We start from the raw sequence: 10,640 nt of genomic DNA on the forward strand, positions 1-10,640 counted from the left end.
TCTGTCAACAAACTCACAACTGTGTTTTTTAATAGATAATATGTCATCGCATTTTCTGTCCTTTTCCCCGCAGGACAAAAGATGGAGTACAAGTTAGGATGTAGTACACACAAAACCAAAAGAAAAAGCCGTTCAGGCCTAATTCATGAGATTTTTTTGTAAGATTTAGCTAACTACATTTCCTGTAAAAGCACCAAAAAAAAGATATTACAAGCTTAATATGTCATAGGTGCCAAGAATTCAGTGCTCTCTCAGTTATTTACCAAGAACCATGGAACAGTAGATTTCTTTGATCGCTGGCATGTTTCAAGTGCTCCAGGAGTTCATCACAAGTTAATCTTTGGGTTATTCTAGCCCAACCTCATCCTTCTTAGTTTTAAAGTAACTGCAATTAGTAATTTTGAACAGATGTCTTTGTTATAAAGTGGAAAATACCTCCCAACAAAGCAAAACAAAGAAAACAGGCCACAAAAACCTAAGTAATGCTACCATCTACTCACTTACCTTCAATTAATTTGCACCAAACAGTTATCAAAGAGGTGACCCACACCTTATTATTCTTTACATTTTAATGAGTTTTCCTGAGTTCAGTGACTCATGATCACCATGATGTTATGGAGTTTCCAAAACCTTTACTCGCTTTTGTGTCTAAAGCCAAAAAGACTTAAAATATTCAGTACACTGCAGAAAATTGGTTCTTAATTTATTTAAAGTTAGGGCAGTTGTTTACAAACCACAAATCTTTTGACATGGCATCGGAAAACAATCACGGAATAATCAAATAAAGCCGGAGTATGAGCATGTCAGTTTTTAAATAAATTTGAAAAAGTGTCATGTATTCATTATAAAAGTGTATGAACACATTTTAATGTGAAAGAAAATTGTTTAAAATCGCTCAAGTATGTACAAAGAAAATGAAAGAAAGCAAATTACACATACAGTCAAAACCTGGATTTTTTGCCTTTTTTTTTACACTTAATTACAGAAGAAAAATTACAATTTTTCAAGGTTAAATAAAAAAACAAAATGATGTGAGGAATCTTTTCATTGTTATTGTTCATTTCACGATGCAATTATTGCATTACGCTGATGCTGTCAAGATACCCTGCAACAGTTTTTAGTGTCTTCACCATCAGTCCAAGAAAAATATGTTGTTGAACTGCGTCGCACAAAGCCGCTTAACTTCCTCTGTAGTAAAAAAAAAAAGAAAGAAAAAAAAAGACAAGGGTCAACTTAAGGAGAAGAGGAGATTACTGAGACAGATGGTGTATTTTTGGTAAGAATGACACACATTTACTTTTTGCCAAATAGGGGACACGTACCGTTTACTTCGATCAGATTGGCGTTCTTCTGATTCAGGATCACGTACAGTTCTCTCTGGTCTGACTTTTTGCCGACTACCCAGTAGTCTGTCATAGCTTTTACGATGATTTCCTCATCTTCGTCAACCCTGGTAGACAGAAAGAACTATCCGTTTCAAACGAAGGTGTCCACCACGTTCACAGTAGGCTCTTTGTTGCTTTAGAGATCATGTATAGTAATGTACCAGAGAACATTTTAACCTACTCAAAAAAACCCAACTTATTACACTGCAGGATTGCAGTGTAATAAGTTGCTTCAAAGACGGAAAGAATGTGGATATGCAAAGATCCCAGGAGTGTCGTAATACAACTGAAAATTACACGGCTGTGCTGAAATGCTCGGAAAATGAGTTTGTACTTGTACACATCTTCTTTGTTTGATTCTAAAATACACAACTAAAGATGGTCTAATGCTGCTGTGATCTCTCTTCTTCTTCTTCTTCTTCTTCTTCTTCTTCTTCTTCTTCTTCTTCTTCTTCTTCTTCTTCTTATTATTATGATTTATTTTTATATAAACCAAACTAATCAATTCTTTCTCCTCTCTGGTCACCATTAGGAACACCAGCAGTACCACCTATCTTATCTGTGAACTGTCATTAGAGAAAACTCGAAGAAATGTCTGATGGCACTTAGTAAATATAGCTTAGGTTTCACTAAGGTGTCCTCTGATTTTACCTGGCAAAGTCACAATTGATATCTCCCAGGATCTTCATGAGGTCAGGATGGACAGAGGTGAGGCAAACACTGGCGGTCTTCCTCATGTGGATGGTGCTCTTCTCTGCCAGGTTCATGTGGTTGAAGTAAATGAACTTAAACTGGGGCTCCTTTTCTGGCCTGAAGGTAACAAAAGTAAGCAAAAAGTTAAGCAACTTATAGAAAGTGCCGATAAAATGTTGGTATTACAAATTATCCTTTATACCTGATAGTTTAGAGAACCTGAGATTTATGACTTTAAGGTGGCAGCACAGCTTTTCAAAATCTGCATGAAATGTGTGTTACCTTGATATCCAGTAAGATCAGTTAGAGTAAGAGACAAAGTTAAAGAGGCTGGGCCAGTCTCTAAAATCATACTGTTACCAAATGAACCATTAAACCAAGGTATCATTTTACTTAGCCCTGCTTCATTTGTTACCCACGCTGTGCCAAGTTAATGACCTGGAGTTTACATAACAAAAGTGCCTAAACTGCATCTATGGACATGTGTGAATGTATTCAAATAGGTGATTTTTATACATGATGTGTGTAATTATTTACCATTGGATGAGGCCAAACCAGGACACAGACCTGAAAGCCAGCTGATAAATTTGCAGAAGCATTATTTATTGAGTGGATTCTTCACTAGGGTGATTAAAAAGGAGCCCATCAAACTGTCTCGGTCAGGTTTGGATTACCTGCTGGGCCTTGTCTGAAGCTAACTGCTGGGATTAAAGGAGCGTTGACCAGGATGCCAGTCCTTAAAGCCGTACTGCTTGAGTTACCCCTAAGTAGTGACATGATGCGACCCAGTGATATTAAGAGTCTCATCTATCACTGCCAGCCAGGCAGAGCTAATGCTACAGGCCAATGACAAGCAAAGTGGGAAGTGTAATCACCAAGCACACAAATCAATCAACTTTCTAGTTATAGCAGACTGACTGACAGAAACACAAATGTCATTGATACTTACAAATATGATGCACGAATGACATTAAGGTATGTTATTCTGAAAAGAGACCTGAGACCGCTCTTTTCTAGCCTCATTTTCTAATTTTGGAGTCCAGATTACCTTTAAATATCCTCCCCGTCTTACTGATATTGTACAAAGGCACGAGTAGAAAAAAACTATTTAATTTAATTTATTTTGAATACAGTAATGTGCAAAAGTCTTGAGCCACCCTTCAAGTGCTTCAGTTTGCTTGGAAATAGGAAACAGGTGGAGCGACTTGTTGAAACAAGTGCAAACATACTGGAAATACAGTAATATGAGCTCTAATGAGCTTAATGATCCATATTTGGTATGACCACCTCTATTTTTCAACACAGCCTGAACTCTCAGAGGTAAATTTCTTATCATTACTTTAAGTAGTCTTCAGGAATAGTTCTCCAGTCTGCTGATAGTGACTGACAGTGTTCGTCCTGTGTTTTTCTACCCAGGTATGTTTTTCACCTTGGGTCTGGGATCACTGCTGAAAAATGATGCTGGAGCCAATCAAATGCTTTCTAGTGGTATTTGATGGTGGACCAAACCTGCTGGTACTTTTCTGGGTTCCATCAATTTTGGCAAGATCCCCACTGGCTGCAACGAAGCCCAAACCATGATAAAGCCTCCACCAAGCAGAAACTCAGTGTTATACTGTTCACCTGACCTCCTCAGTACATACTGATGAAAAGTTGAACCAAACATTTCAAATGTGGATTCATCACTCTAGTTAGTCGCCACTTATTTTCACTCCAGTTCTTTAAAAAAATACTTCTTGACAGCCACTTGTAAAGTTTCTCCACATTTCTTCACGACACACTGCACAAAATCAAACTCCTTGGTGCAAAAATACAATTTCATGCATGTCAAACTGTGTTCTCTTTGCCATTTTTTGAAGATTTAACTAAGGATTTGGGAAAACTTTGATGTGTTTTTGTGCCAGGCTGCTAGTAACAAAGTATCTAAAGATGCAGTTTTATATGTTATAATAGTACAAGAAAGTCTGGCTGCTTGGAAGCAAAATATAAATAAATAAGGGGTGGCTCAAGATTTTTGCACAATACTGTAAGCACACAAATAGTCCTTCAATGTTGTAAACATATGATATTAAGCTCTTGAGCTACAAACAATAAGATGTATGTCTAGTTTCTAAACCCTGGTTTTGTGTTGCAATCTTTATGTATAATTTTAAAATAAAATGAATAAATATCTGCTGCAGGTATGGCATCTTGTCCGTATCACTTTTTATATTAACAATATTTGTAATTTGCCCAGAGGTGCATCATTGTGCCCTGTATTCTCTGTAAAATGAAGCTGAGGTAAGCGTAGCAGCACCACATAGAGACTAGATCAGGAACATGCCAAGCTAAAAGCTAGGAAAGAGGAGAAATTTCAACAGACCCTGATATCCTGCGGTTGATTGTGAACTGTTCACAAATATCAGATGCCAGCAAAGTAAGCTGAGGGCCCACCAAGCTGTCCAACTGCTCGCAGAACTCCCTCGTCAGCTCCACAGAGGCTATTAGGAAACAGAGGAGTGAACTGTCAGCTGTTACTGGACATGAGGTGAGGAAAATGTAATAATTACGTTTTATAAGAGCAGCAAAAACATCAAAATGCAGGACTTAAAAAAGCAAAATGAAAGTGAACTTTCGTCATTAAACCGGGAGGGCACACACACTTACCACTGATCATAAAACAAGCTGCTGCGCTCATTGCCTGGAAAAAAGCAGATCACTGCAGGTTAAAATCAAGGTCACACAGGCCAGAAATCACACTAATGTGCGGGATATACTTCATCATTTTAAAATTCAGCGCACTAATCCCTGAAGTCCACATTGTTTGATAGAGCAGTGGAATATATTTTATCCCAAATCTACTGTTCATAAACAGAAAAAAAAGTTAAATCCCCCCAGTCACAGATTACAAGAATCCTCCTAAAAAATGAATAACAACTGCCCACTCATTTTCAATGCATTAGAAAAAAGAAGAAGAATGAAAACTGAATAAATCAAGAGAAATGAAACAAGCCTGTCATGCCAGAGTGTCGCATTTAACCTACTGTACCTTGTAAACAATCAGATGCAGCTCCTCGTAGCCGTCCTCTGCAGAGACGAATATTTTTGGGAATCGGAATTTGGCCTCCGGATCTTTCAGATTTGCAGGTCCTGTCAAAAACCTGAAAAAGACAGATGCAGTGTGCCTGGGTTCATATTCACAGACCAGGTATCAAAATCAAAACTGATGATCTAATTACGCAAAACCAAATGACTGAAAATCAGAAAGCTCAGTTGGTGCCCAAAAAACACACCAAAAAACAAAAGCACACGATACTATTGACTCTTTACCCCTTGAAACCAGGAGTAACCCTGAACTGAACGGTTTCTATCATATGTCAGGCCTGCTTATTGAACAACATGACTGGATGTGAATCAGACGTAAGAGAGAGTGGTCTCTGCCAATGCAGCTACCCTTAGAAAAACCTGGAAACTATTTTAATGGTTATCAAACCACATCTTTATTAAAATATACTGATATAAACTTGTCATTAAGGGTACAGGGGAGGTCGTCAAATGTTGTCTTTATGGGGGAAAGAGTTAAGAAATGAACCTGAAGAATGATGGGAATGAAAATATTAAGACTGCGTGATGCTGGGAGCACATGAGGTTTCCAAAACAGGAAAAGCTCATCCTCTGGGAAGCAGTTAAGGTATTATTTCTAATCACATTAGATTTCTATGAATCTATCTACTATCTCAACATCTGTTGGATGGATGGCCCTGAAATTGCGTAGATGTATTTGTAATCTCCGGAAGACGAAGTATGCACTTTACTTCTCTCTTTAGCACCACCAGCAGGTCAAATTTGATCACATCCAATACATTACAGCCAAATACAAACAAAACTTTGACTATACTTTACTAATTAAGTCTAAATTTTAAAATAAGACAGTGCAGACAACCAACAATGGGAAGAACAGTGAAAAAGAAAAGCTGTCCTCAAGCTGTATCACCTCTTAATTTGGTATTAAAGAAGCTGGAAAAAGCACTTCTTCCTCTCTCAGAGAAACTTGGCCTACTTCAAAAAGGTTCTGAACCGCAACAGAGACAACAATAGAGAGAAACCTATAGGACAGTGGAGATTACAGGAAAGCAGAAATAACCTTAAACAGAGAAACTGAAAGATTCAAAAAGCTCTATGTTAGGCGCAGGAGAAGTAGCTCTGTCAGATAAATTGCAGAGTGTATCTTGAAATGGTGTGGTGTATTTTCCCTGAAACCAAGCTTGTGTATTGATGTCTTGAGTTTAAAGAATCGAAAACTCAGATATTTAATTTTTTGTAGTGAACGCTAATGAAATTTACAGAAATACAGAAACTTCAGCACCCTCAAAAGATTGCTGTGAAGTCAGGAATGTCCTAATTATTTGTTTTGACTGATGTGTTTAGAATCATCAGTGCAAGTTTCTCTGGAATAATCACCAGTTGTAGTAAAGTAGCACATTAGCCTAAAGCCAATAATGGATGGCACCAAATCTAATCAGGAATTTACCACACAAATATGAGCTTAATGTCCTCAGGAGCAAAAACCGTTTATGCCTTTTGTTCACAACAGAACAACGAATTCACTATTATATAGTTACACAGGAATTTAAAGAAACCACTTAAAATTACGTGTAACATTTTAATGTTTCCAATTAAACGCACGTCTATCGTGTAGTGCTGTCCAACAGACTCTGCAATCCTCTGCAACTTCCATTATTGCAACACCTTGTCTTGATTAAAAAAAAAATTCTCAGCATTTTTCAAGAAACGCTGTGTCGTCTGTCCCGTGTAATTTCAGCAGGAGTCAGACTCGGACCACTGTAGCAACTTTACATCATCGTGAGACACAAGTTATTTAAGCAGCATGCAGACATAAGCTTTGGCAGGGAGGCAACACCTGAGCAAACTTTCTCCTGTTACACATGGACACGGAAACAGAATAGAAAGTTGAAACTTCTCGAGGTTGGAGTGATACTCCACCCCTTGGCTAACACTACGATGTGTTAGCCAAGGGAGTTACCTCGTTATCTAATTTGCTTGTCAGTGGGTCGAAATCACACATGGTGTCACACACATGCATCTGTATCTTATCATTCATATGTGCATCCAGAACATGCCTTTTGATGTATCTGGGATGCCTTGGCCCATGAATGACATTATTCTAGTAACTGCACCACTGCAGGGGGTTGGATTAAAAGAGATGGGCGCAGGGATCATAGACTTACCTCCCATAGTGCAGCAAATTTCCAGCAACTTCTGGTCTCATCGGGGAGTCCCTGCCAGCCAACTGAAACAAGCAAATACAAGAGAGTAAAATTATGGATTGTTTAGCCAATTATTTAAGTAGATCCATTATACTTTCCTTATTTTAGGTCATATTTTCTGTCAGAAAATAATCATTATATTATTAAAATGTCAGATATTCATATTAAACACAGCCAAAGTTTCAGATAATGGGGTCAACGTTTGTGCAAATGATCCCAGTGAGCCAAACTGCTCTAAATGCTACAGTAGCTTTGTATGATGTTAATGACGGTGGATATCATTAGTTGTACAGAGTTATCAAGACAAGTTAGCCATGTTGTCATATATATATACACTATGCAATATAGTGAAGCAGTGACCCTCTTCTCTACAGTCATGACATTTCCTTCGACTATTCCTCGATTCGCCCTTAAAATAATCTAGTGAGTTGGAGTTCTGCAGAAGTTCTCAAAATGTAAACTTTACTTTCTTCAGCTACTTTTTTCACTCCACCTACCTCTGGTTCCGAGTGTCTGGGGAAAAGCGAGGTGGTCAGATATTTGTACAGGATCCTCATGTCATCTTGTTCCAGCCCGCTCCTGTAAACACGACCACGATGCCAAAAATGACACCTTATAAACTTCACATTGCACTAATGAAAAAAAAAAAGACTAAATGCATGGATTAATTTTTATCAGGTGTGTGTTATGGATCACTGGATAGATAATAAGACAAAATGCCTTACTGTTTGCTGTTCAGCAGTGGCTATAAATGGGATACAATGAGTGCTGTGCAGCAGATGCAGCTGCTTAATTTGCACAGTAATTAAATATTCCTTCCTGTTTGTCCATCTTCAGTTCACAGTGAACGATTATGCTGCTCTCAAGTAATTTCATTAGCAATCATGTAATTCCCCCTGTGCTTACACACCGAGCCGGGGGGCTGACAGCACAATTAAAAACAAGTGACATGTCAGGGAGCGCATAAACCACAAAGAGGATTAACTGCTGTGTTTAGAACCACCACTGTTTACCCAGCATGCCATTATTCGTTTGCTGATGCCAGCACTGGGATTTTACCTTAGTACACCGGATGGCTCAGTCAAATTTGACAGACGGTGGGTTTGATGGACAAACAGAGTTTAAAGCACAGAAATAACAAGTGATGTATACCAGATAAGTTGGTCATTATACAGGAAGGCTGTGTATTTGATCAGACTGAGGCTCTCCTCCACTCTGTTGACAAAAGACTGGATCTTCAGGTAGGTCATCTTGTCCAATGGGAAGAAGCTGATGCCTCCAAATACATCGAGCAGGTCGCAGGACTGCAAGTGGAGAGTCTGCAGATACTGGAAACCCCAGCGTGATAACACACGGACACACACAGACACAGGAGACGCAAAAAAGAAAGGGTTTAGTTTACCTGCCCACAAGTGCTTGCTTACAGTTCAATACAGAAAAGAGGAATAAGAAACTCTTTGACTTGTACCGCACTGACATTCAACCTTTGACAAGCACACCACAGCCTCTCTCTTTCTCTCCGTCTTTAGATTTCATGGTGGACAGGGAAGCCCGTGTTAATGGATGAAGGGTATTCCCTAATTAGAAATTAATTTTTAAAGCAGTTCCTTAAACGCAATGTTCCGGCTAGTTGACAGGAGTGTGACGTGAAAACAAATAATGGGGGCAAGACAACGATCAAGACCTCAACCATGACTGCAAACATCTTACAGCTTTCCAAGAGTAACGGGAGTATTCACAAATAAACAGTGTCCCTATGACAACTGTCATCAGTGAGGGAAGCCCTTGTGACAACAAGGACAGTCAGGCTCAAATGAGTTCTGTTAAAAACACACATGCTGGCATTCTTTGGGAATCATCCTGTCAAAGCAAGGTCAATACACATGCATGCATGATCTGAACTCAAAACATATCCGCCTAGCAACAAAAATGTTATGGCTTGTGAGTAATTATTACCCTGTAGAAGAATTTCTCAAGTTTCTGCATGAGCAGCTCCACTCCGCCAGCTTGCATTGCTCTGGAAAAGGTGCCATTGAAGAGCTACAGCATGAGGAAAATGAGCATTGTTAAAACATGACTTATTTTTGGCATCATACAGGTATAAATTGATAGTGCATGACACTCAAGATCAATGATTCAACATTTCCCGCCCAGTAATGTAATCCTTTGATTACATATTTCAGGCAAGATTCCCTCAAAATAATGCACAGACCTGACTTCATGAGAAGTGTTACAACCGAAAAAGACCAGCACTAAATTTGAATGAAACAACAGTATTTTCCTGACTCCATGTTGCCTTCTTTTTAATTTCTTCCTGTGTTTTCAGCTGATTACAACTTTTACATTTTGTCTGTCATTTTTTTCTTATAGATTAACCTTAAAATAGTAATAATAGGAACTTAAAATACTATTTATTTCAGGAATAATTTCGGGAATTAAGAACACATCTAAAAAATGAACAAAAAAAAAAAAAAAAAAAAATCCCCTGCAACAATTCAGAGTACGTCTGGGGGGTGCAGAGTTGAGAAACACTACTCTAGGATGTCATTACATGGCTTTGAGCCAATAAGGTCTTTTTATTAGAATAAGCCTCCAATGCAGTAAAATACTATTTTAACACAAATGTGGTAAAAGCAATGACATTTATTTGAATTACTTTACTAAACTTTAAGTCAAAGATTTCTTCATTCAGCAGATAAATGTATCACTACACACAGCAGCAGGAACCCTTTGACATTTTCTATATTTCTAAACAAGTCAAACAAATATATAGTACAATTTCATGTCATTTCAAGAGCCGTGAAATGTGTATTTGTGAGGGGGAAATGTTTGTGAACCTCTAGCATTAGTAATTTAATATTAATTACATATTTATTTAAATTATTTTAAGATTTATTAGAGTAGTAATTTGAATACAGATAGATACTGAACCCCAAGTCGTGCGTCACAATGTGCTGCTCAGAGTATGAATGTGTGTGAATGAGGCACGTTGTATAAAGCGCTTTGAGAAAGATAAGAATAGATAAGTGATATATAACAACTATTTTACTATTTACGAATCACCATTATGAAGACGGTAAACTAGCACACACTCTAGGACTCTTTCAAATTTGCTAAGTAGATCATCGGCAGACGAACAATGAACAGCAATGATGTTTGTGTCAAAATAACACCACAGCTCATCTGCAGTTTGTTCAAAGTCATGCTGACAAGCGAGAATGTTTAATGACTAAATAATATCAAAAAGGACGTTTTGATGTGAATGATAAACATTTTGTTCTGAAGAAGAGAAAAA

General features: G+C 38.0%; 1 protein-coding gene across 1 annotated transcript in view; it reads right to left on the bottom strand.

Annotated features, from left to right (window-relative positions):
- Positions 1 to 686: 686 nt before the first annotated feature.
- The window catches only part of ccz1 (CCZ1 homolog, vacuolar protein trafficking and biogenesis associated), a 14,513-nt gene continuing 4,559 nt past the window's right edge, over positions 687 to 10,640 (bottom strand). The window contains exons 8-17 of the mRNA XM_003438728.4: positions 9,302 to 9,385; positions 8,498 to 8,673; positions 7,843 to 7,924; positions 7,307 to 7,368; positions 5,107 to 5,218; positions 4,725 to 4,758; positions 4,441 to 4,558; positions 2,037 to 2,195; positions 1,323 to 1,450; positions 687 to 1,188 (exon numbers count right to left, since the gene is read on the bottom strand). Of these exons, the coding sequence (XP_003438776.1) occupies positions 1,133 to 1,188; positions 1,323 to 1,450; positions 2,037 to 2,195; positions 4,441 to 4,558; positions 4,725 to 4,758; positions 5,107 to 5,218; positions 7,307 to 7,368; positions 7,843 to 7,924; positions 8,498 to 8,673; positions 9,302 to 9,385 (1,011 nt within the window). The 3' untranslated portion in view covers positions 687 to 1,132. The remainder of the gene's footprint in view (positions 1,189 to 1,322; positions 1,451 to 2,036; positions 2,196 to 4,440; positions 4,559 to 4,724; positions 4,759 to 5,106; positions 5,219 to 7,306; positions 7,369 to 7,842; positions 7,925 to 8,497; positions 8,674 to 9,301; positions 9,386 to 10,640) is intronic.

This window comes from Oreochromis niloticus, linkage group LG8, assembly GCF_001858045.2.
Source record: "Oreochromis niloticus isolate F11D_XX linkage group LG8, O_niloticus_UMD_NMBU, whole genome shotgun sequence".
Lineage (NCBI taxonomy): Eukaryota > Metazoa > Chordata > Actinopteri > Cichliformes > Cichlidae > Oreochromis > Oreochromis niloticus.